The following is a 26,778-nucleotide window of genomic DNA, read 5'->3' as shown; positions in this document are numbered from 1 at the left end:
GCTGACATCTATGAGTACAGCTGTAAGGATACTCTGGCAGCAGCACCTATACGATGCACAGCAAATGAATCAGCTCAGAGCCACACTGGGAAGAAAATACAAGAACAACATTTAGCTACAAAATAATCTAAATGGTATGCTTCCTTTTAAACAAAGCTTCAGCACCAAAGTTTGAAGACCTGCCAAAGAGGAAGATGTTCTGATTAGCACATAACACAGAAAGCATCAAAGCCCCTTTTCAAAATCCCAGATCGTTGAGCCTAGGGCAGCACTCCTGTAGCTTGAAAAGGAAAGAGCTGCTGGTTGGATTTAACTAAAAAGGAAGACTTTAAAAAGATTTTAAAAAGGAAACAGCAGTCCAAGCACATATGCAATGGTCACACCTGCACACACCAGACCGGGAAAACAGTCATCCTATTGCACACGCCTGCATACAATAGGGAAAGCAACCGTTCTACCTGCACACACCTGACTGGGAAAACAGCCGTCCTGCATAGCTAGCACGGACGGAAAGTAGCCGTCCTACCTGTACACACACGGACCAGGAAAACCAACCGTCCTACCTGTACACACGGACCCGGGAAAACAGCGATCCTACCTGTACACCCGGACCGGGAAAACCAGCCCGTCCTACCTGTACACACGGACCGGAAGACAGCGTTCTACCTGCACACACCTGACGGAAAACAGCCGTCCTACCTGTACACACCCGGACTGGGGAAAACAGCCGTCCTACCTGTACACACCGGACTGGGAAAACAGCCGTCCTACTGCACACACCTGACTGGGAAAACAGCCGTCCTACTGCACACACCTGACTGGGAAAACAGCCACCCTGCTTCACACAGCTGACCGGGAAAACAGCCGTCCTACTGCACACACCAGACAGGGAAAACAGCCGTCCTACTGCTGCTCTTTACACCGGCAAGACAGGAGAAAGCTTGGCCATTGACTTCATCGGCCCTTATTTTTCTTAACTGATTTAAGTGAGGTGAGAAAAACAAAAGACTGGTCCCTCCTATTGAGTTCAAGTTCGAGTCTACCAGGGCAATTGTGAGGTCTCAGACTGAGTCACAGAACAACCCTGTGGAGCTGCTGTCTCCCACTCCTCATGCAGAGAAGTTGCTGTCATGCAGGAGACCCAAGAAAGGCTGACCTGCTGAGGTACAGTAGAAAGGGGACCTGGATCCTCAATCCGGACAGATTATTCTCCACTTTGGTCCATAGTTTCCCCATTAATAAAGTAAGGGACTTAGGTTAAATAAATGTCTGATCAAAGAGAGGGTAGTGGGCAGATTTTCCAAGGAAGAGAGAATTATTTGATGATGTTGTAAGAACCCTCTGGATCTAAAGAGTTGGGCAGCAATTATCTACTAAGGGAACTTGATTCTCCCCAATGAGAATCTTACAGTTAAAGAACTGACACAAAGAGGTTAAACCCCAGACAGTTCTTAAACTCTCTTCCACAACAGCATTCTCTGATATCAGCAACTTCTGCTCTTTCATTTTAGACACCTACAAACAACACTAAATTGCATTAATAGCCTTTAAAGGACAATGATCTCTGAAATATGTTGCATGGAGATTTTCCATTGCCTTAATGTCTATTAGATTATTGTCATGTAACTCTCTATAGGATGTAAGCTTAAAAAAATGCAAACTAATTATGTTTAATGGTAACAATGTCTTAAAAACTTTAAATCCTGAAGATTCACCAAATTTTACTCCTCAAATGTTTTTACATGCTATTCCTAAAGACATTATGCCACAAACATACTTTTTTAAAAAAAAGAAATAATTAAGAATTATTTGAGAAAAAAATAACCTGTACCTTAATTCTTCCTGATTGTTGTGGGGTGGTGTTGGGAGGGAGGCTGGCACATCAACTGTCTTGGGGCCCTGAGCAAGCGCTCGGGCCAACAAGTCATCCTGGGGTCTGAAGGGCAGCTGAAATGGTTTAGGTCCTAGAGTTTTGGTAACTGGAAAAGCAAAAACACAAAACCATAAATACATTCAGTCAACACTGATAAACAGGTAGAACTTTACAATTATATTGCCATTTCACAATACACAACTGGCAGAGGTACATTTCTCCCGAGGTGTGAAATTTGGAGGCTATAATCATACCTTCGTGGCTCACTAACACTCCGGCTTTTCCAGCAAGTTCTTCAGTTGTTGCAAAACCATTGGCCATCTTCTGACAAGCCATAGGAGGTGGTGTAGGAGGAAGAGAGGCAGGGGGTGTTGGAGGATTACTTAAATTATTCTGCTGCAGGAGACCAAAAAATTTAAATTATATGCTACTGAGCAAATATGCAATGACCTTGCTAAAACTTAGTTCTGTGAATTTTATGCACATAGAAGCAAGGCTACAGAAATGTAATCAAGAGGTACCTTGCACACTAAGAAAAATAATACATACAAGGCCAGGAGGCTTCTTAGTGGAACAGATTCTCGTGATTTTATGGACATATCAACTTGCTTACTTTATCCAACTTGACTACTTAAGCTCTGAAATTAAGAAGCTAATTTTCTTTATACCTGATTTTATTTATGCAATTCTTCAAGTTTCATGGTTATAGCTAGTGAAGGATAACTTTAAAATGCAATCAGTAAGTTGCAAAAAATTATCAAAATTTCCTTTAAGTTATCATTAAGATACGTCCCAGTTCTATGAAAAGCTTAAGAATTTCTGGTCTTAAACTTGTAATACAACTCACATCCGAGATATGAGAATCTGGATTGACTAAGACCTTTAAAAGAAGCAACAGTAGTAATACTAAAGTAACAAAATCATTAATGTAGTTCCTCTTCAGACACCTCTCCCAGCTTCACAGTTACCACCAAGTTGTCATTTACTGATTGATTGGTTTCTCAAGGAGAGAGTTGGAATCTACCAATAACACCATGTCAATCAAGTGCAAGGTGAAATTACAAATTTTGTAAAGATAAAGAATTTCATGATGATAAAGTAAGGTTGGAGAACAGCTTATGCCAGAAGAAAAGATACTTGTAAGAGTTAAGATAGGTTTTTTTTTGGAGACAGAGACTTGCTCTGTCACCCAAGCTGGAGGGCAATGGTGCAATCATGCTCACTGCAGCCTTGACCTCAGGGCGTGGTGCTGCATGCCTGTATTCCCAGCTACTTGGTAGGTTGAGGCACTAGAATTGGTTGAATTTGGGAGGCAGAGATTGCAGCGAGCTGAGATTGCACCACTGCAATCTGGCCTGAGTGACAGAGCGAGACCCTGCCTCAAAAATAAAAAAATAAAATAAAATAAACCTACAATAGTCTAGGAATTAGTTGTAATACCTAAATTATTAGATGAGATACATTTAAAATTGTTTAATTTCATTTTTCAAGGTAAAATACTAACCTGCTTTTTAAAAATCCCCACCATTTATAATGATTTTGAATTCATTTTAGGAGCTAATAAAGGTTATACGGAAATAAGGATTTCCATTACCATGGAAGTACATAATAAGATATTTCTTGCAATTTGTATTCTTACCTATAAAAAAACTTCAAATGTTTATGCTAGAAATACTTCAGGTAAAATTGTAACCCTGTAGCTGAACTTGTTTTAATAAAACTTGGAAGAGTAAGTGTAAACTAGATACAAAAACAAGACAAGCCTATCAATTCTGACATGTTACCCAAAGATGAAACAAGACAACACCTTGGCAGAGAAACATACCTTGTAGATCAACTGAGAATAGTAGTCCGAAACCCCTTCCAGGGTAGCACTGCCAAAAGTTCCTAGAAGTCGATTCCCACTATTAAATTGGCCACTGCCATAAGGAAGAAAGTGCGCAAAGTTCACTCCAATGATTGGTTCCATTAGAGGGAGCAGAGAGAGCTGCTATTAAAAAACACATTTAAGAGTAATGTACATGATAAAAGGGACTCAGTGTAGCTCAACTTTCTAAGACCCGAAGCAACTTTGCTGAATAAGGCTTCAGAAAAATGAGACTTAAAATTTTCAAGTATCAAAATGCTGGAATAAGTGAGAGAGACTACAGACCTTTGAGACTTAAAAATAAGCTTTGTACTAAATGGACGCTGCCAGGTGTCTAACAAGAAAAACATATTTCTTATCTTTGCTCAGCAAGAACGGGGGCATAAACCGAGGCTGAGTACCACCAACAGCACTGTTAGCGACTGTCTCCCACTTTCTGTGACAACTACAGAGGTGTAAGAATAGAATTTACAATGCATTTCTTTGGATCCAGAGTCACAACAAAGTACTGAGGATAGATTTTTCTGGGTACTGAGGCTACTCCTTATGAACGTAAGAAAATCTTGACTATCACCTATCAATCTATTTGTATCACCATAAATTTCAGATGCCAATAGGATACGGTGCAATTCTGCTTGGAAAAAGTCTACTAGGTTCCTTGTTCAGATGTCTTTTAGCATTTGATCTCTCATGTCCTTGAATTTTTTTCTTTTTTTTTTTTGAGACAGATTCTCATTCTGTCACCCAGGCTGGAGTGCAGTGGCACAATCTCGGCTCACCGCAACCTCTGCCTCCCAGGCTCAAGCAATTCTCATGCCTCAGCCTCCCAAGTAGCTGGGATTATAGGCGTGTGCCACAACGCCCAGTAAACGTTTGTATTTTAAGTAGAGATGGGGTTTCGCCATGTTGGTCTCGAATTCATGCCTCAAGCGATCCACCTGCCTCAGTCTCCCAAAGCTCTGGGATTACAGGCATGAGCCACCGCGCCCGGCCTATATCCTTGACTTTTTAAAGGGGCTGCTCTAAATGACTCACCCTCACCTGTTTCAAGTGGGTAAACGTATCGGTGCTAGAGTACATAGCTTGTTTCTCCTCTTCGTCCTTTTTCCTTTTCTTTGAGCGAGGTGCTGCTTTCTCACCCGTCCTCTGAGTCCGTTTGCTTCGCTGTTTCTTGGTTTCACTTCCTCCATCTGTTTTTGGCAACTGGTTGCCACATCCAAAACCACCTTGCATTTGAGCCCCCAAAGTTTGCTAATGTAATTGGAAAGGGTAAGAAATAAGTGAACAATTTGCACATTTGGTTTTTAGTTCATGCTACTTCAGTGCCAAGCTATGATGCACCATCCTAACATGCCACTAAAAATTAAATAAGGAGGGAAGATAGAGTGGTGTCAAATGCTGGTTTTCCGAAAATATCATCCTTTTCTTCAAACATTATTCTCAAGTATGGAAATCAGTAAGCTGCAAAGCTTGAGGAAAGAGCAGAACTCATTAGTAAGGCCATAGCCCTTTCTGGCAAAGCATTACCCCTCATGCTGACCTCCCTGGGGCTGCAGCCCCTTATTCCTGCTCACTGACTCCAGAAGGGAAGGAGATGCTTGTAGATGGCTGTAGGAGCCTCTGCATAGTGGTCTTGGTGAGTTATTTTTGGTTCCCCTTAGGAACTAGTGAAATATGAGGTATGCTGAAACAATTCACAGGCTCCAGAAAAGCTTTATAGCCTATGCATCTTAGGTGAGAGAACAGATAGCACCACACAACAATAAAAAGAAAAAACAGCATTTCTTCAAATTAGTTCACAACTATATTTGACTGAAAAATAATGGCCACATACTTAAAGTCAATGGGAGAGAACCTAGATGATAACAAATAAACCTTTTCTTTATATTTATCATTACAAAGTGAGAATAAGCCAAGCCCTGAAAAGGCCTTTAAGGGTAGTCCTATCAATACCTTAAAATAAAGGAATATTTTCAGGCTCCATTATTTCTAAATTTAACAGCAATACTTTGCTATAGACAATTATAGTAGCTGAACTTACTGTAATGAATTCTGCATTGAATCTTTGAGGGTTCTGAAAATTAGTTTCCAGTTATATTCTAAATAGTTTAGCGCATGGATGGCAACATTTTTATGTAAAGAGCCAGATGGTAAATATTGTAAGCCTTTGTAGGCCATATAGCCCCTGGCATAATTACTCAACTCTGTCCTTGTACTTCAAAAGCAGCTATAAACAATTCATACAAAAATGAGCTTGGCTGTGTTCAAATAAAACTTTTACAATTCACGGACACGTCTGAATTTTGTGTAATTTTTATGTGTCACAAAATACTACTCTTCCTTAGATTTTTTTCAACCATTTAAAAATGTAAAAGCCATTCTTAGCTCATGGAGGGAGACGAAAGCAGGCTCCGACTACTCATCTCCAGGCTAGTTCTGTGGCTCTCAAGGGGAGTCTCCAGGGCAGAAGCAGCATCTAGAACTGGTTTAGAAACGCAGATTATCTGGTCCCACCCACACCAACAGAATCAGAAATGCTGGGGCCCAGCAATCTTGGTTTAACAAGCCCTGCTGGTGATCCTCACACTTTAGCTTTGGGAATCACCGGCCTACAGCAGTACTTCTCCACCTTCAGATGCACAGGAGTCACCTGGGGATCTTGCTAAGTCTCACGTTCTGAGAAGCAGGTCTGTGGCGGGAGACTCTGCATGTTACAAAGCTCCCACCCGATGTGGATGCTGCAGATCCCCAAGGACTGCACTTTGAGGGGCAAGAACCTAAAAATTTCTTAATTATATATGTGTATATATAGACTTAAATAACTATATACATATATATATACTTATTTATTTAAATCACACTTTAATTAGGGGGGGCCTACATTTTTAAACTTGACATGTGGTTGTTCCCCATAGCATTACACATTCTTATACAGCACGAATTTTAATATAAACATGCTCAAAATGTAGTCTACATCCTTCAAGGAGCTATTTAAATAATGTGAAATGGTACAACAGAAACTGCTATGTGAGAACATGGGCATCAACACATATTTGAGACTGGAAGAGGTGAGAAAGGTATCTGGAAAAAGATGATTCAAGAACTGCGTTTTAAAAGATAAAAATATATTGGCCAGACATATATAAGAAAGGAGAACAGAAGAGGCAGAAGCAGCAGCATGTGGTATACATAGAAGGGTAAAAAGACAGAAGACTGCAAGTTATTCAATACTCCTCCGGGTATAAGATGTCTTAGAGAAAGTGGATGGAGACTGTGCTGGAGAGTTGGCTGTATTTACTGGTGACAAATAACTGTAAAAGCATAACTGCTAAAATTTACAATAATTACACAGGTCTATCAAGTCAACACTCAATCTTTACTGAATGGTCAAAGGCAAGAAAAAGAGCAACACTTGCAAAAAGATGAGCTTCATTAACAATCTTAAAACGAAAAAACTGGACAACTAAATATACCACTCCACCCTTAATTAAAATATGAAAATAAAATCCAATTTGAGAAGCTCTCTAGGACAGCTTTATGAATGTACTGGTAATGGCACTGTACCTTCTGAAAGATAAAACAGGCAAGAGCTATTAAACAGACCAATTCTCATGACTCAGAAACTCCAGTTTTGGAAATATCTTAATGAAGTTAACTGAAATAAAGGGGAGGGATTCTTGTAAAGGTATATTTACGACTTAGCTCTTCATATAAAAGAAAGAAAAAGCAAATTCAATGTTAATAACTTAAAACTGTTAATACATGGAAAACTACAAAATAATATCTACATGTAACATTACGTTAAGTATCAATACAACACTGTAACACAATAGGTTCCCAGTGTGGTATCCCTAAGAGTGCCAAGGGTATTCATAGGAGTGCATGGGCTATCCTCTATATTTTAAAGAGGTTAATGGAAATTAATCACTTATTTACAATAAAGTACATAGACATTTACTTTGCTTTAGTCATATCAACCAGTTGCTACACATCACATTACATATGAAATGCAATACATGCCTTTGCTTTTTAAAAAACAGTAAACAAATTATTATTTAATATAGTTTAGATATAAGTAAAAACATGGGTTCCAGAGAGGTAGAAATGATAAAATAAGAAATGGTCCTTTAGAATAAAAAGGTTGTAGAATAATGTGGAAATATAGTTGTTGGTACTAATCTGCTGTAAGTATAATTTAAAACAAAAGAAAAAAGTTGTCATTTTTATCATTTACACTTACCAGTCCTTCAGCTGGGTTCTGCTTCTCAACTAGTTTATTATCCTTTGTACAGTCATCTTCTGAACAAATATTGCCCTCAGGTTTTTGATTCAAAAGAGAAGATGACTTTTTATTTTTCAATAAGTGTTTCAGAAGTTCATTCCCTGAGTCTCCTTTGGCAGCAGGGGCCCCAACAGAATGGGGAGGACTCTGTGCTGAGGAGACAGGACAGGCTACAGCATTTCCTTCTACCTTACTACCACTCTGTTCCTCCAATTTAGGCTCCTCTTGGCCCGGGCATGACTCTGTCTCAGGCTTTTCCAGTTTTATCTCTTCTGTTTTGGCAGGGGTTTCCATGGAGAGCTTATCTACTTCTGAATTTGCATAAGTCTGTTGATTTGGAGTTGCTTGTGAGAAATCACTACTGGGCAGTTTGTTCTCTACTTCTGTACATAGCTGGCCTGCTGCCATACTGGGAGTGGATGGGCCAACTGGTTCCACCGACTCTTGGTCGGCCTGTTGAGGAAGCTCACTGGGTGTGCTCACTGCAGGAGTAGAGGTAGTTTCTGAGATGCTTGGAGTCGGTGGAGCAGTTATATCTGAATGGGGAGTTGATGGAGCCTTGGTGGATTCTGCATCATCATCTCTTTTCTTTTTTCTTGTTCTTTTCTTTTTCCCTTTTTCCTCTGGGATTATATCAGAATACAACTGAATGAGCGATTGGGTTGATGCCGGATAACTGTGTCCATGGGTTATAGTAGAATCTTGGCCACATGGGAGACTGCTATTAGCTACTGGAGGTGCTGCTGGTAAAGCAGGTGTAAAAGAAGGCCTCACTGGAGACTGTTGGAAGCTGGTCCCAGAAAGATTTCCATGTCCCTGCTTAACAGAAGAAAAATTTGGGCTTCCAACAGGGATTGATGGTGAATCAGGAACAAATGAAGGAGGTCCTACCTGCCTTCGCTCATTAGTCTGCATGAAAGTTTGGGTGGAGGGTGAATTAATCGATCCTTGTTGTATATTCTGTTGCTGTAAAACCTGTCCCATTTGCTGTTGGTGTTGTGGAGACTGCTGAAGGGGTCTTGGAGGTTGCATAAAATCGCAAGGTAAGTCAGAACTGTAGAAGGGAATCTGGGACACAGATGTCCTACTACTACTTATCTCAGAGCCCACCATGCCATGCTGCTCCATTTCCATCCTCTGCTGCAAAGCTCTTTGTCTATCTACCTCTTGCATGAGTTGGATCCGTTGTCTCTCTTGCTGCTCTCGTAAACGTTCCTTACGTTCCCGTTCTTGAAAACTTTCACTAAAGGGATTGTTGTCATCAAATTCTACCCGAGGTGGTGGTCCACTCTGTGGATTTGCATTTGAGACTGTCCCTGGGGCTGGTGTACAAGTTTTTATTGGTAACTGGGCAATTGGGGGTTGAATTCTAGGAGGATTGAGGGGCAGGTGGGCAGAAGCACTGTTGGGTTGCCACCCAGGTAAATTAGGCATTCTAACAGGGCTAGTATGGCCAGAAATAACTGTTGTGTGCTGCTGGTGCTGAAGCTGCTGTGGCACCATGGGAAAGGAGGGTTGGCTCATGGTGGGTGGAGTGGCACCTGGAATTAGGGGTGGCTGGGGCTGGACACTGGGCATCATGGTAGGTGGGGCCATCGCACATTGCTGCTGCTGTTGCTGCTGTTTGATCCGATAATCTTCAATCAATTCAGCGTGTTCTTTCTGTTGTTTACGAATCTGGAATAACAAAATGCCTCATTACTCATTTATATACAGCACAGGTATTGAAGTAAAACACTGGCTGATGACTTTGGTTGAGGTTATACAGAGGGCAGTTTGGCCCTGTAGAAGCAAACATATTTTGCTTGGGTAACTGCAAAAGTCACAAAAAAATTGAACTGATGAGCCTTAACTAACGACTATCAATCTTTCTTTAACAACAGGATTTTTATAAAGTTATCTGTAAAAGCGCTTCACATATGAAATATCAAAAACGGTTTTGTAAAATAAGTATTAAAATCTTGTGAAACTCATATGTACTATTTATACTATACATCAAAAATATACAATAAAAAAGTTACACAAGTAGCTAATTTTGATGTTCTAGAAATTACATTAATACACAATGTTAGAATAACAGACTTAACTCAAACTTGAATCATTTAAATATGTTAAGATTTCATTTCTTAAATATATAAATTGTACAACATTTTAAGACAAGATGAATTACCAGCATGAGTATCACACCACCCGCCCAGATGAAAAAGACTAAGTTTATAGAACACTTTCAATTTAACGGCTAACATTCAAATTATAATTTTTTAAATCTATACAAGCTCTGAGGTGGCATTTTGAATAGTCTATAGTCTCTTTTTTTTTTTTTTTGAGACGGAATCTTGCTCTGTTGCACAGGCTGGAATGCGGTGGCACGATCTCAGCTCACTGCAAGCTCCACCTCCCAGGTCCATGCCATTCTCCTGCCTCAGCCTCCCAAGTAGCTAGGACTACAGGCACCCACCACCATGCCTGGCTAATTTTTTGTATTTTTAGTAGAGACGGGGTTTCACCATGTTAGCCAAGATGCTCTCGATCTCCTGACCTCGTGATCTGCCCGCCTCGGCCTCCCAAAGTGCTGGGATTACAGGCGCAGACCACCGCGCCCGGCAACAGTCCCTTAATATAACAGCTGAGTAATATCAATTAATTCATTCCAAAAACCTTTGTGTCCCAATGTGCTCAATACTACAGACCAAATATCAATCAAAATGGAATCTATGTTCCAGAGGACCTCACCATCTCATTCAGCAAGCTAGGGAAAGAAGGAATGCAAAATGATGTGTATGTCTTTCAACATCATTCAGTTTTTAGACAAATATGCTAATACGCTAAACCCAGTAGTTCTAATCGTTTTTCAAAGTATTTTCTTGGGTTCCCCAGGTAAACCAGTATTTTCTGCAAATAATGGTGTTTGATCTCTTCTTCAACAGTTGTGTAACACCTATTTTATTTTCTTATTTTTCCTGGCCAGTTTACTGGTTAGAACTGAGAAATTACCATTGGCTGGTGAAGTAGTAAGAAAGTACAGAAAGCACCTATAACAGCATCTGGGATATATAAGGTGGTCATCCATGTCTTTCCCATGATATTTTATAATACTTTTTAAAACATTACCATCAACTGCTTATCTTAATATGATTACACTGGATCTTTGGCAACTATGTAATAGATGATGTATCCCATTTTTCAAGTATTAGCTTCTAAATAGGATTTGATCCATGGATATGCAAAAATTAGGCCCTTATCAAAAGACCATGTACAAATATGCCAGAAGGCAATAAAAGTGCTGCAAAAAAAAAACTTTATTAAACATATCTTTACAAGAATGTTAACCTACAGTAAACATGAACCCAGAGAGTAGATTTAGAGAGAAAAGAAAACTTTCATTCTGGAATAATCTTAGTTTTAAACAATTGGAATTATAATCACCTTATTGTTGGTACGTTATTGTGGTAGCTGCGGTTTGAAGATAAGACACTTGAGTCCAAATCCCTAATCTAATAGTTATGAGCAAACATGTACAGTGGGGGTATTTTTTGGGATTTTTTTTTTTTTTGAGACAGAGTTTCGCTCTTGTTGCCCAGGCTGGAGTGCAATGGCGCAATCTCGGCTCACTACAGCCCCCACCTCAAGCGTTCAAGCAATTCTCCTGCCCCAACCTCCTAAGCAGCTGGGATTACAGGTGCCTGCCACCATGCCTGGATAATTTTTTGCATTTTTAGTAGAGATGGATTTCGCCATGTTGGCCAGGCTGGTCTCGAACTCCTGGCCTCAGGTGATCCGTCCGCCTCGGCTTCCCAAAGTGCTAGGATGACAGGCGTGAGCCACCGCGCCTGGCCACATGTACACAGTGTTTATAACCTCTACAATGAATCAGTTTATAAAATGGTTTGTAAAATCAGTTTGTAAAAAAATGGTGACAATACTAACTCCTTCAGAAAGTTGTAGATAAGACAACATAAGCGGAAGTGCTTCCTACAGTGTTCATTATAGAGAGTACTCACATCTTTTTTTTTTTTTTTTTTTTTTTGAGATGGAGTCTTGCTCTGTTGCCAGGCTGGAGTACAGTGGCACAAGCTCGGCTCACAACCTCTGACTCCTTGGGTCAAGGGATTCTCCTGTCTCAGCCTCCCAAGTAGCTGGGATTACAGGCACATGCCACCATACTTAGCTAATTTTTGTATTTTTAGTAGAGACAGGATTTCACCATGTTGGCCAGGCTGGTCTCCAACTCCTGACCTCAAGTGATCCACCCACCTCGGCCTCCCAAAGTGCTGGAATTACAGGTATGAGCTACTGTGCCTGAATTGAACCTAAGTTTTTAATTTACTTGGGTAAATATACCTAGGAGTTGGCTCTGACCCCATTTTGTACACTATTGTTTTATTTTAAATAAAATTTTTACGTGTTTCTTCTTTTCCAGTATATTATTCAGTTTGAACATTCTGATAAACATCTGGTTTATAACAGAAGATAATGGCAAAAGGATTTTATTTTTCTAAAATGAGTCCTTCACGTAAGATATACCAATGTATTTTAAGACCAAAACATTAAGAAATAATAATAATACCAACTCCAAGTGAACAAAAATACTTCCTGGGCCCCCAATTCTTATTCCCAACTAAACCCAGTATCTCCTCATGAGCTCGGTCCTCAGTTAAGTTGAATACTCTCAATGATGTATAATAGAAACATGGTCTTTGCAGTGATTTCTTAGTGCAGAAAAAACAACATCTCTAACTATACCAAGGCTGAAAATTGTTCTTCGAAGTCAAAATTATGAGACTCAATCTCTGTTGTGTCATTTATTGAGTATGTGCTATGACCATCACTCTAAGTAAATGATTGGTGCTGTTATGGCTACAGTTACTAAGGGGTCTCAGAGCTGTCACTTTTTGGCAATGTACTTTTAATGCCATTTACTACTAGTCAAAAAAAATCACTAGTCAAAGTCACTAATGAATGACATACCAAAACATTCTACTCATTAATTGTTGGTGGTTTCTATTTTGCAAACCTATTTATTACCTGTTCTAGCTGTTTCTGAACCATGCTTTGCTGTTCAGTAACATGCTTGAGTTGTTCTGCATCTTCCTCTGGAAATTCACGCCCAGCTTTCTTGGCGGTACGTTGTTTAGCTGAAAGGGCCTTCTTAGATTTTCTATGAGCACCAATTTGTTCTTCAAGATACTTCTGCTGCATTTGAAGCAGCTGTTGGGTCTCCTGGAGCCACTCTTCATACTGCTTACGCTGTGAATCATCTGAGGAAAAATTAAAGTTCAGTTGTGTTAATTTTCTAAAGGGTCCAACATTATAATAAGCTACACAAATCTATTTTGTAAGGAAGTAGTTTCACCATGACCATATAATAGGAAATTTGAAAACACAATACTAAATATTAGACCATTATGTAATAAAATATCAGATTTTAGAAAAATATTTAATTGAGAAAGCCAGAGAATAAACATTCTTAAGATGCTGGTTAACTTAGCACTTATAAATATTACAAATCCAATCTTGGAAAAGCAGAAGACTTATGTAATGAAATTCTCTTTTTTTACTAAACAAATTCTCTAACCCACAAGCCAAACTACATACTAAGGTATACAGGCATTTTATGAACACAACTTTACAGATTTTGAAGAGACAAAGACATATCCCATTAAGGTCTAGTGCATAGACTAGGAAATCACTTCCCATGTTAATTTTCCTGAGTTTATAAGTTCTTTCCTATTTCTTAGTAACGAAAAAATATTCTAAATGGAGAGAAAGGGAACCCAGAATGTTTTAAAAGGGAATAATTTAAAGTCCATGACTTATAAAGGAAATCCATAAGTTGAAAACATTGGTAATTATTATTTTGTAGTTTATATTTTTTAAAATAAGGGGAGGGAAGAGTTAACCAAGCAAAATATTTTCTACTTTTACAACTGCCATTAATTCTCCCCAAATGGTTGTATCTCTTCATTTTGTACCAATATTCTCTTCTTTATTCTTTAAGGGCACTTTACTTCATTGACACCAAGTCCAAGGGGGGGAAAAAAAAAGTCATCGTATGTAGTGAAATTCTGAATATACCTTTTTGACTCACTACAAGACAAAGAAATGAATAAATACATTTCTAAGAAGGACATTCGCTGAAAATAACATCAATGATAACAGAATATTGTCATACATTAAGAATCCAACCAAAGCCAATGGGCACAATAAAGCCAGAAAAAGCCAGTTGGTATAGTTGTTTACTTGTTTTTAATGCAAATACGTATTCAAATTATAATAACAATTAATGTAGGGGGAATTGCAAAAGGTCAGACTTTGGGTTTGTTCCTAAACCCAGAAGTTCCAGTACATGTATGAACTTGAAATCTAGTCTACTAAATTTGAAGGGCATTTTTTAAGAACAGGCTTTTTCACAAGATTTCAGAAGTTCTGCTTCTGGTAGAATGAGACCTACCGCAAGGAAAGCCTTTCTGGTTTCTGGAACCAGGAGAGCAGAGGTGAGCAAAATGAAAAATAATGGTGAAAAAAAAGTTAGCTAAACAGTCTGAAGATTTCAGAAAGGTTCAGTTTGGGGAGAACTTTAAACACTATCCTGAACCACCTTGGGACCCCTGCAAATAACTAGAAAGGATTCAGGGGCACCTTGCATACCTGACCTTTACACCATGCTGCTAACCCAACTTACTGCTAAGTATAATCCCTTTGTTTCTCCCATTTAGTGTCCTTGTCACTTAGGAAGACAGTTCTTAGAGCAAAACGTGATTTAATTCTACAGATTGTAAAGTGCCCAATCTATATACAAAAACAGCAACAACAATATTGAAGAGAATGGGGAAGATGGTTTTTCTGTATTAAAATACTTTCCTGTAACTATAATTCTTCATGCACAGTGAAAAAAGCAATGAAAACACACGCCTTGAAGAAGAGTTGCCTAATAGGGCAGTGATGTTTAATAAGACAGGAGGGCACCTGGGCTTGAACTGGTGTACCTACACTCACTTCAGGTTTAGAACAGCACACATAGAGTGCAGACAAGCAATCCCCAGAAAACATTAACTTATTAGATTTATACTTACTGACAAAGCCTGGACCAAAATTTGGAGGATTAGGCCTAGAAATCTGATGTGTTATACTGCCATCCTAAAATAAGTAAAATTTACAAATATGTTTATTCCACATTTCAGTTAAAGGGGGGAAAAAAACTTTAAAAGAAAGAAAGAAAAAGAAATGGAAGAAAAAACCCTTTAATTTCCTAAGATATCTTTTAAAGTTTTGATTTTTATAAAAAGTAGAATGAATTTAGTGGTGGCAACCTAATTCTGAATTCTTACTACTATCTCTGAACTATTATATTGTCTAGATTTGGGCTGAAAACAATTATACTTGAGGTAAAGGATTATTCATCAGAAACATAATACAGGGCAAATCAATTACTGCTAACACTAAGCTAGAGATCCACATAAAAAATCTCACTTTTTGATGAAGTTTACCTGGTTTCTTCTTCAATCGAACACAAGTTCCAGATTGACTAAATGCCACTCCACAGCATGGTTATTTATAAAAAAACTAATGTCTCTAACATGCACAAATATAAAAGAAAAATCTGTTAATAAAAATATCAGTCTTATTTTCTACACACGCCTGTAGTCCCAGCTACTTGGGAGGCTGAGGTAGTAGGATCGCTTGAGCCCAGCTGTTTGAGGCCAGCCTGGGCAACACAGCAAGATCCTGTCCCTAAAATATAAAAAAATTAAAAAATTAAAAAGTATTTAATTAGTTTTATTTTTGAGTTAAAAGTCTTATTTCTTCCTGGTGACTGAACAAGCAGTTATTAATCTCACAAGTCCCTGATAATTACCTGACAAATTAATGTTGAAAACTGTTTATCCAGTTATCACAAGTTCTCCTTAACATGAGCTGTATACAAGGTAATAATTATAAACTATACTAGCAGCCAGAATGTATTGTGTGCAATCTTCACAATACTGCAAAGCAGTTGGTTTAACATTTGACAGATTAAAAAACAAGAGGCTAAAGAATTTACCCAAAGTTGCACAGTAAATTCAAAGTGGAACGAGAATTTCTTTAAAAAACTCAGCTATAAAGGCTATGCTTTTCCCATTATATCAAATGGTTTCTGTTTCCTCTTTTAATAATGAGAAGAATATAATTATCAGCATAATAAATCTAAAGCATAATTGGCAGGGCAAGGAAAAAAACAGGACATACACTATAGTAGGTAGCTCCCCTTTTTTAAAAAAAAAATCATTGACGAAAATACTACATGAGTTTTACTTCCCCAGATACTGCTTAAGAATATAGCATATCTTTCAACAAGGATGGAAAGACAAACGGGAAAAAACAAATATAGCATATTGTTTTCTAGTTTTTTGTTGTTGTTGTTGTTTTTGAGACGAAGTCTCACTCTGTCACCCAAGCTGGAGTGCAGTGGCGCAATCTCGGCTCACTGCAATCTCTGCCTCCCCAGTTCAAGCGATTCTCCTGCCTCAGCCTCCCAAGTAGCTGGGACTATAGGTGCGCACCACCACGCCTGGCTAATTTTTGTATTTTTAGTAGAGACAGGGTTTCACTATATTGGTCAGGCTGGTCTCAAACTGCTGACCTCATAATTCGCGTAAGCCACTGGGCCCAGCCGTTTTCCAGTATTTACAGAAGTTTTACATTTTAAATATAATGGGTTTAATTCTAAAATGCAGGACATGAAAATGTCCTTCTGGAGTTAAAAATAAGTAAATAAAAGTAAAACCACGAGTCCTGAGCACTTGGTTTTCCCATCAAGTGACTTTTTACCCTTAGGTATATAAATCCTTTTCAGAAATCACAGCCAATTTTTTTAACCTTAATTTGTCTTTTGTTTAAAAAGCAATAAAATGTCTTTTTGGTTATTTTTGGCTGTGCTGATAATATGTCTTGGCAGTCTTCTCAGGCTACTATTTAGGTTGGTGCAAAAGTAACTGCGGTTTTTGCCATTGGCAAATAGCGTATGGCGAAAACCGCAATTACTTTTGCACAAACCTAATACTACTCTCTAGCAGGGGCCTTACTATAAAGCATGAGTTTGCTAGAAAACAGAAAAGTGTGCATTCTAGAGTGACTCATTATAGGCAATGTTACCTGAGGAATGGCTTGTGGTCCAAGGTTCTGTCCTTCACTATTCTGAGTTCCAGTTACCGCCTGGCCCATAAAAGGGAACCTGTCAAAACAGGGGACACAAGTATCAAATTATGAGTGTTTAGAAATTATTGTTTATTAAAAACTATATTAGGTGCTTAACAGTTTTCTCTTCCAGAGAAGAGTAGTAGCAATTTCTTCTTCATCAAAACACTAAAGCCCTACCTTTCATGTACTGAGCAGATGTGATCCTCACTGTAACTCTATGAGGTGTGTGCTCTTAGCACCCTCATGTTACTTATGATGAAAGTAAGATTCAGACATATTCCGTAACCTTCCCCACAAGGACTAGTAGGACTGCAATAAGAAGCTAGCTAAGCTGACTCTAGAGGTGTTACTCTCTATTATGTGCCTCACTCTACTATAAAATGAATTCTAGCCTTCAGAATACAAATAAATTGATTTAGTTTTATAACATAAACTCTAAGAAAATGTTTTCTCATTCCAATCTTTATTAAAAACTAATTGGCAGCTTAGCTATTTTATATTCTAAAACAAAAGATATTTCCCAATTTAAGAATTTTCATACATTTCTATATCTAATTTTAGAGCATATCAAAAACTGACCACTGGCCAAGATGAGTCTGCATGGTTAAACCTATTTAGAGAAATGTTACTCATTCTAATTAAAACTATAAAAACTTCACAGAAGCATTACTGCTGACATGAAAATATTTCCCCTGGCATTATCAAAAGCTTTAATATATCAAGATACACATACAATTTTCAAAATGTATTCCAAATGCTGTATATTACTATTTAAGTACTATTAGGATATAGAGTATGTTTTTAGTTTTTTTACTCAGGTTTTTCATTCATCTATCACCCTACCCTCTGCTCCAGGTCTGGTCTAAATGATCTAATCCAAATGCCACACATGGTCTATCATGCTAACTCCCCGTATCACACTACTCTGAGGAGGAACTATCACTTCCATTTCTACAAAGCAGTCAGCAGAATGGAAAGCCATCCACCTGATGCATGACTAATGTATCTAACTGGAGGACACACGATGCTGAAAGAGCATCAGATGCTGGAAGGTCTCAAATTCTGAGGTCCATATTTAAAACTAAGTGCTGGTCAGGCGCGGTGGCTCCTGCCTGTAATCCCAGCACTTTGGGAGGCCGAGGCAGGTGGATCACCTGACGTCAGGAGTTCAAGACCAGCCTGGCTAACATGGTGAAACCCCGTCTCTACTAAAAATACAAAAATTAGCTGGGCATGGTGGCACGCGCCTGTAATCCCAGCTACTCCAGAGGCTGATGCAGGAGAATCACTTGAAACCCAGAGGTGAAGGCTGCAGTGAGCCAAGATCATGCCACTGCACTCTATCCTGGGCAAAAAGAGCAAAACTCCATCTCAAAAACAAAAACAAAAGCAAAAAAAACCTAAGTGCTAAATAAAACTCAGCATTTCCTTCTGTTTTGAATAAACGTAGAAACTACAATATTATTAGCAGTACCACGGCTATCACCAATAGAAGACAGATTATTTTCCTATCAAGTGTTGCAGGCACCTAACAGATTAGTTATATTCACCATTACTTTTAAATTATGGCTTATTGCTAATTTGTTAATTAAGGAGCATATATACTATAAATTTAATCATATTTTAATAACTATATTTCAAGTATAATCATTTCCTTTGTAATACTATGTTTTTAATTTTCTGCATATAAAACATTCTGAGAATTTCAAAGGCTTTACTGGAATCCAAAAAGATTCAAGACATAAAACAGTTAGGAACCTCTATGATAGACAAATAGTGTTAATAAGTATTGCTCAATAATGAAAATCATTGGAAACCACTATCACTACTTTGATCTCCAAAATGCTTCTTGCCGGGCGCGGTGGCTCACGCCTGTAATCCCAGCACTTTGGGAGGCTGAGGCGGGAGGATCACAAGGTCAGCAAATCGAGACCACGGTGAAACCCCGTCTCTACTAAAAATACAAAAAATTAGCCGGGCGAGGTGGCGGGCGCCTATAGTCCCAGCTACTCAGGAGGCTGAGGCAGGAGAATGGTGTGAACCCAGGAGGCGGAGCTTGCAGTGAGCCGAGATCCTGCCACTGCACTCCAGCCTGGGTGACAGAGCAAGACTCCATCTCAAAAAAAAAAACAAAAACAAAACAAAACAAAACAAAAACCAAAATGCTTCTTAACCATGTCCAAAGTATCTCAACAACTGAACAGAACTATACCGTTAAGAATTCAAATTTCTTTGAAGTATATACATCTTAAATTCATGCAAATTTTATATTCAATTCTATAATCATCCACATTTCTTTTTATATAAAAGTTTTCAACAAGATAATTAGACTAAATTGAGGCTTTATGCTTACTTTATTGACAGAGGTTCTCATTAGTAATACATATGAGCCTCATTCATGAAGATTGTTAAAAATACAGACACACAGGCAACCATGTCCAGATATTCTTATTTAGTATGTCTGCAGTAGAGCAAAATAATCTGCATTTTAAAAAAAATTACCACATAATTCTCATGGTGTTCCATGATCAAAATTTAAGAAACAGTGCCCTGTGGTTAATAACCCTTAGAGGGCATAATTTCAAAAATTCAGATATTGAAATAAATCCTATTGTCTTATTTAAGGTATAATTTCTATTTTCCTCCTAAGACACAAAAGACAAAAATCTGTAACTCTTAACTTCCAACTGTCCTCTTATCTATTCCTTGTAACTTTATTTTTCTGATTCAAAACCAGTTTGGGAACCTTTTATTTTAGAGCTGAATTTATAGTTGCCTTAATCACTCAGTGTCTTAACTGAAAAAAATCTTAATTAACATGAACAATTGTAAAAGTATTTAAAAGAGCGCAAACTTAAATACCTTGAGGAATCAGGAAATCCAATCTTCCAAATCTTTTTAAGATGTTTTACGTTTACCATCCTTTAGACTAATGCTCTTACACTGGTTCTTACACTAATTTCTTACATTGGCATAGCATTTTATATCTGATCATATCGAGCTGATACCATGACAACTTAAATAGTATTGTTCATTCCTAGAACAAGGGCTTTCAATTTTCTGTATGTGTTTTTTTAAACTAGTAATGATTTCATGAACGTGTCTAGATGTCCAGTAAAAACCATCAGCCCCTCCCCGTCCACCTACCTGCTCATCACCATTGGTGGCATGCCCAGATTGTTTTGTGCCATCACTTTATTTATGCCTTTAAGGGCCACCATTTTGGCTTTCATTATTGGATCTGTAATTGCATCAAAATCTAGAAAAGAAATATAAAGTTACTTATTTCATAGTAATTGGTTCAAGCTAATTCAAATATCACAAGCATTATGTAATTTGCAGGCTCTTAAACTTTTACTATTTAATAATCATTACAGATTTCTGAGATGGCAACCTTATCCTCGGTTTAATCACATCTCAGTAGTTCTTAGTTGAATCATGCTTTAATACCTTAGTCCTGCAGGAATTAAAACAAAAAGTCAAATTTAAGGGAGATTATAAGCAACCATCTAAAGCAATGCAATTAATTCCCTTTCATCCAAACTTTTGCAATGCTAATCAGAATGGCTTCTTCAGTAAATATAACATCACAAATAAGAATTTGCAATACTAAGGAATTCTACTAAATTAGTTATCACTCTTAAAAGAAAAATGTACCAATTTCTTAAGGGTATACCCTCACAGTAAGAAGCTACTAAGAAAAAACCTATTTGCATCTAAATAAAAAAAAAAGGAGCAAAATGATGAAATTGGGGATATATAAAATGGAACATCAATTTTATTATTTAGAACAAGACACGTTGCTTAGACATGTGCCCTTTGATTGCTAATTCTTATTCTTAGAGGCACTGAGGCATTTTGACTGCATTGCTTCTGTTGTTTTTAGAATCAGTAAACCATTAGAAACAAGTTAAAGAGGTTTATATAGCAAAAAATTGCCAAGCATTTGTCATACACAAAAGGACAGTAAAAAGCTTTCTCTTTTTTTTTTTTGAGACGGAGTCTCACTCTGTCACCCAGGCTTGAGCGCTGTGGCAGCGATCTCGGCTCACTGCAAGCTCCGCCTCCCGGGTTCACGCCATTCTCCTGCCTCAGCCTCCCGAGTAGCTGGGACTACAGGCACCCGCCACCTCGCCCGGCTAGTTTTTTGTAGTTTTTTTAGTAGAGACGGGGTTTAACCGTGTTAGCCAGGATGGTCTCGATCTCCTGACCTCGTGATTTGCCCGTCTCGGCCTCCCAAAGTGCTGGGATTACAGGCTTGAGCGACTGCGCCTGGCCAAAAAGCTTTATTTCTATCATAATTTTCTTAAATTCATCCCTCCATGACTGAAAACATATGGCAACAATGGTTGGAATGTAGGATCTAAGGAGACAACTAGTTTCTATTAAACAATTCCATAAATAATAGAATTGAGGGAAGTTTGTAACCCAGTTTTGAATCTCTTAATTTACCTGGAAAGAATCTAAAACTCTTCATTGCTTTCTTTTTTTTTTTTGAGACAGTCTTGCTCTGTCACCCAGGCTGGAGTGCAATGGTGCCATCTTGCCTCACTGCAACTTCCACCTCCCAGGTTCACGCCATTCTCCTGCCTATGCCTCCCGAATAGGTGGGACTACAGGCGAGCACTGCTATTCGCAGCTAATTTTTTGGATTTTTTAAAAAATTATTATACTTTTAAGTTCTGTGATACTTGTGCAGAATGTGCTGGTTTGTTATACAGGTATACACGTGCCATGGTGGTTTGCTGCACCCATCAACCCGTCATCTACATTAGGTATTTCTCCTCATGCTATCCATCCAATAGCCCTCCACCCCCGACAGGCCCCAATGTGTGATGTACCCCTCCCTGTGTCCATATGTTCTCACTGTTCAATTCCCACTTACAAGTGAGAACATGCAGTGTATGGTTTTTTGTTCCTGTGTTATTTTGCTGAGAATGATGGTTTCCAGCTTCATCCATGTCCCATGTTGCCCAGGCTGGTCTGGAACTCCTGAGATGAGGCAATCTACCTGCTTTGGCCTCCCAAAGTGCTAGGATTACAGGCATGAGCCACACTGTGCTCAGCCAACTGCTTTCATTTTAAAGCTCAAGGAGGGCCAGGCATGGTAGCTCATACCTGTAATCCCAGCACTTTGGGATGCCAAGACGGGCAGCTCACCTGAGGTCAAGAGTTCGAGACCAGCCTGGCCAACGTGGTAAAAACCCGCACCTCTACTAAAAATACAAAAATTAGCCAGGCATGGTGGCGCGTGTCTGTAGTCCCAGCTACTTGGGAGGCTGAGGCAGGAGAATCACTTGAACCCAGAAGGTGGAGGTTGCAGTGAGCTGAGATCACCCCACTGCACTCCATCTTGGGTGACACAGTGAGACTCCATCTCAAAACAAAACAAAAACCCTCAAGGAGGAATAGAAAAACTCAGTGCTCTGTTCCAACTGTAATTCTAATAATAAAATCTTCTAAGCATATCGCATGCCACTCTAATACCCACAGTAACATATGCTGAGACTCAAGAAAATTCCTACCAATATTAGGGAAGAATGGTTCTGATCGCTGACGAATCATGGCTTGCATCTGTCTTTGCTGCTGCTGTTCTTGCCTTTCTTGATCCAAAAGATCCTGTAGAAGCAGCGGCTGTTCTTCTAGAAGAAGGGGCCTCTCTCTATTCTGCTGTGCTAATGTTTGAGGAATCATTAGTTGTTGGGGTCCAGACACGCTACTGGTACCAGACTGACTTGTGAGAGACCCAGTTTGAGTTGTAGGTTTTCCTGTCCCCAAATTGTGGTTAACTGTTGACTGACCTGGAATGAATCCTGGATTTACCTGCACACCCTGAGAAAAAACATGGTTTACCCTAGAGACTACTGTTACATTAGAATTCACGGTATTATCCAAAACATGGCCAGGCGGTGCTATTAAAGGAGGCAAACTTGACACATGATTAGATGGTGAGGCCGGCAGAGTTGGTGGTGGAGACCCCAATGGCCTAATGTCTGAATTATCAGATTTTTCATTAGCAAGTAAACTTGAGAGAACTGGAGTTGATCCAGTTATGCCACAAGAGTTTATTACATCTTGAGCAGGTAGTTGAGTGGATCCTTGAATGACATTTGCACTGGAGTCAGCAGTTTCTCGATTTGTTCTTTTCTCAAATAGATCTGGATCACAAGGATGCAAAGAAGTCTTTTCTCCATCATTTAGGTCTGAGTGAGCAGAAGCCTGTGAGCAGGGAGGGTCAACATTATCTTTATTCTCATCACTTTTTTCAGTTTCACATTTGGATTCCACCTTAGAATTTGGAGACAATACTTCCATTTTTACCTCATTGGTAACAGTGGATTTTTTCTGTGGTGAATGTTTATCAGAGAGAACCAGAGTTTTGTCTTCTTGTTCCTTTTTTTTGGGTTCAACAGATGCACACTGATTATCTAACTTATCATCAATTGGAAGATCTAGCTCCTCATTAAACATGCTTTTCTTATCTCCCAGGTCAAGTTCTGGATCTGTATACGCAATGATATCAAACTCTCCTGACCTTAAGAGGTCATCCAGGTTGGGATCATTAGTTTCCAAATTATCTAAAGTATCCAATTCAACTACCTTGCCATCCTCTGTATCTAAATTTAAGTTTTCAAGATCTTCATCATCTAAGTCTTTGACTTCAACCCCCTCAAGGTCTTTAACATCCAGTTCTTTCACAGAAGGGTCATCAGAATCGAGTTTTTCTTCTAGACCATCAGAAGGTTGGGTGGTTATCTGTAAATTATCAGACGTTGTTTCAGATGGTACAGATGTTGACAAAGGAGCTTCTGAAAATTCACCACCTAGTGGATGATTCAGAGTCCTCATGACCACAGAAGATGAATGGACAGAATGACCTTGCTCTTGTTGAGATGGTGGCACTTGTTCCAAATCTGGGTGCACAGGTAGCTGATTAGGTAGACCGTGGGGAGGTCGTCTCATGGGCTCTGTGTGTCTAGGGCCCGGAAACTCTGGCCGGGGAATGAAGTTTCCATGTCTCAGATTAGAAGACGCCTCTACAACGCTGCCAGGTGGAGCACTGAAAGGCAGCCGTTGCCTTCCGTCAGGAGCCCTATGTCTCAGTTCAATATATGCTTGGCCCAGTATGTTGTGCTGCTGAACTGGCAGGCTCTGTGGTGAAAAATGCTGAGGAAGTCCAACTGGATTATTCATTTGTGAGTTATTTAAAGGCCTAGGCATATCTACAGATATTGATCTTCTTAGTTGTGGAGAAACTCCAGATCCCTGTATTTGTTGAGGAGGCACAAGGAAGCGCTCTTGACTCGGCATGGTACCATGACTACCTCCTGGAAATCCAAATCTTAAAAAAATAAAAAATAAAAAAAGCAAAAGGTACTATGTTAAATTTAGAGTTAAGTTGAAAAAAAGGGGAAGTTTTCAATTAAATTGTAGATATAAAATTAATGTTGCCAAATACAATGACTTACAAAAGCAAAGCTATCGCCATTAAAAAGTATTTACAGATACTAATATGCAAGTAAGATTTTGCTAAGTATCCTATAACGAACACCGTATCTGAGCTCTAAAGGCTTAAGATTTAACAGATAACAAAAATGAAGACAAAGGAACAACCACCAAGCAGATGAAATCAATTGTTTAGAGGTAAGAACAATACTACTCGAGTTTTTCAGGAAGAGTTTCTTTTATCTATATTTAGGGAGGTTCAATGGAGGAAGCTGATTTGGGGAGGATGTTTGAGTTAAGATAGGTCTTCATACCTATTGAGGGACTTACAGGCCTCAGTACGTGAGACTACAAAGGCAGAGGTTTGACGATGGAATAGACTAAATTTATAGTCAGAGAAAAAGACGAGTAGGCCTCATCTATAGAGATTAAGTAAATGAATAAATTGTTGGGCTATTTTATATTGTACTTCCTTCTAGATAGGATTACAGGCAACTTACATAGAATATAAAGCATAGCAAGAGGCATAAATTATAATAAGGTGGAAGAAAAAAGGGAAATTAAGAATAAGATTACAGGCAACTTACACAGAATATAAAATGTAGCAAGAGGCAAAAATTACAACTAAGGTAGAAGAAAAGGAAACTAAAAGAATATAACATGGAGGTAGATATAAGACTAAAAGACATAAAACTAAAAAGCATATCTTAAAGAACTATTTCCTTATTATAACTAGGGCATAGGTTTGGCTTTGACTTTAGCCACTTTGAAAAAGGAAACATTCTTATGATTCATCGCCACTAACTTACAACCCTATCTCACCATGGAAAGTTCCCAAAGGGAAAGTCCTTTCAGTTTAGAAATCTCTAAAATTTATTATTATTATTATTTTAATTGAGACAGAGTCTTGTTCTGTCTCCCAGGCTGGAGTGCAGTGGCATTACCTCGGCTCACTGCAACCTCCACCTCCTGGGTTCAAGCAATCCTTTTGTCTCAGCCTCCCGAATAGCTGGGAACACAGGCGCGGCACATTTTTGATTTTTACTAGAGACAGGGTTTTACCATGTTGGCCAGATTGGTCTCGAACTCCACCTCAAGTGATCCGCCCTCCTTGGCCTCCCAAAGTACTGGGATTACAGGCATGAGCCACTGCACCCAGCCTAAAATTAATCTAGAATGTAAACTTAAAAGGTAGAAATTTGGAGAGAGGACAAGTCTCATCAAATCGTAGGAGGCTTTGCCTACACAGAATAGCTACATTTTGAGGATGTCGTATGATAAACTACATCATTAAGGGTGCAAGGTAGTGCTAATACAGTTAATACTTAAAAACAAAGGTAACGTTTTCAGAGTCTCTAGAGTTCTTAGAGGGGGAAAAAATGTCTATGACCTCTCATTAGCAGAAAATAACTGATTATATATATATCAGAGGGGAGAAAGAAATAGAAAGCAGTAATAGCTTCCCGATTAATACTAACTTCATTTGTATATTTATTTTTTTTAATTTTTAAATTAGTTGAAGAGGTGGGGGGGGTCTCACTATATTGCCCAGGCTGGTCTCAAACTCCTAGATTCAAGCAATCCTCCTGCCTCAGCCAATAGCTAGGATTACAGGCACAAGCCACCACACTTGGCTCTGTTTCCCTCTTCTAATAGCAATTTAAATTTGGCAGGAAATTAAAAGCATTACCTAAATCCATGAGGTCTCATCCCCATACTAGCAACATCAGGAGGATAGGGTCCACGCTGATCTTTTGGGAAAACAGCATATCTAGGTCCTAAAGGAGGGGCAACAGGAGACCTAATGTTCCCAGGATAAGGAGGTGGGGGTCTGGCGAAAGCCTGGTTAATATTCTCTGGTTGCCAGTGTTGAAGAGGCCCTGGATGAGGCACTGCGGGTGAGTCCTGTGACCCCTTCTCCTGCCGACCTGCAATCTTCTTCTGCTGTTGCTGCTGAAGAATAATTTCACGCAACTTCTGCCGCTAAATGGGAAGAAACAAAAATCACTGGAATTTGTGGTAATTAATGGCTTTTTAAGGGTTATTGGCTTTTTATTTTTAGATAGCCCAGGCTGGCCTCAAATTCCTGGGCTCAAGCAATCCTCCTGTCTCAGCCTCTCAAGTAGCTGGGAT

General features: G+C 38.9%; 1 protein-coding gene across 17 annotated transcripts in view; it reads right to left on the bottom strand.

The window, feature by feature from the left end:
- Positions 1-26,778, bottom strand: part of KMT2C (lysine methyltransferase 2C) — a 298,256-nt gene that overhangs the window by 19,484 nt on the left and 251,994 nt on the right. For 11 of the 17 annotated variants that reach the window (XM_031664996.1, XM_031664992.1, XM_031665006.1 and 8 more), the window contains 11 exons: positions 26,336-26,628; positions 22,725-24,541; positions 20,347-20,458; positions 17,155-17,233; positions 15,096-15,159; positions 13,048-13,280; positions 7,981-9,699; positions 4,782-4,991; positions 3,699-3,863; positions 2,128-2,269; positions 1,832-1,979 (listed from right to left, as the gene is read on the bottom strand). In XM_031664996.1, coding sequence (XP_031520856.1) covers positions 1,832-1,979; positions 2,128-2,269; positions 3,699-3,863; positions 4,782-4,991; positions 7,981-9,699; positions 13,048-13,280; positions 15,096-15,159; positions 17,155-17,233; positions 20,347-20,458; positions 22,725-24,541; positions 26,336-26,628 — 4,982 coding nt within the window. The remainder of the gene's footprint in view (positions 1-1,831; positions 1,980-2,127; positions 2,270-3,698; positions 3,864-4,781; positions 4,992-7,980; positions 9,700-13,047; positions 13,281-15,095; positions 15,160-17,154; positions 17,234-20,346; positions 20,459-22,724; positions 24,542-26,335; positions 26,629-26,778) is intronic. The other 6 variants (XM_031665002.1, XM_031665003.1, XM_031665005.1 and 3 more) reach the window with 4 other exon arrangements.

This window comes from Papio anubis, chromosome 4 (assembly GCF_008728515.1).
Source record: "Papio anubis isolate 15944 chromosome 4, Panubis1.0, whole genome shotgun sequence".
Taxonomy (NCBI): domain Eukaryota; kingdom Metazoa; phylum Chordata; class Mammalia; order Primates; family Cercopithecidae; genus Papio; species Papio anubis.
This window is presented reverse-complemented; position numbering and strand designations above follow the sequence as displayed.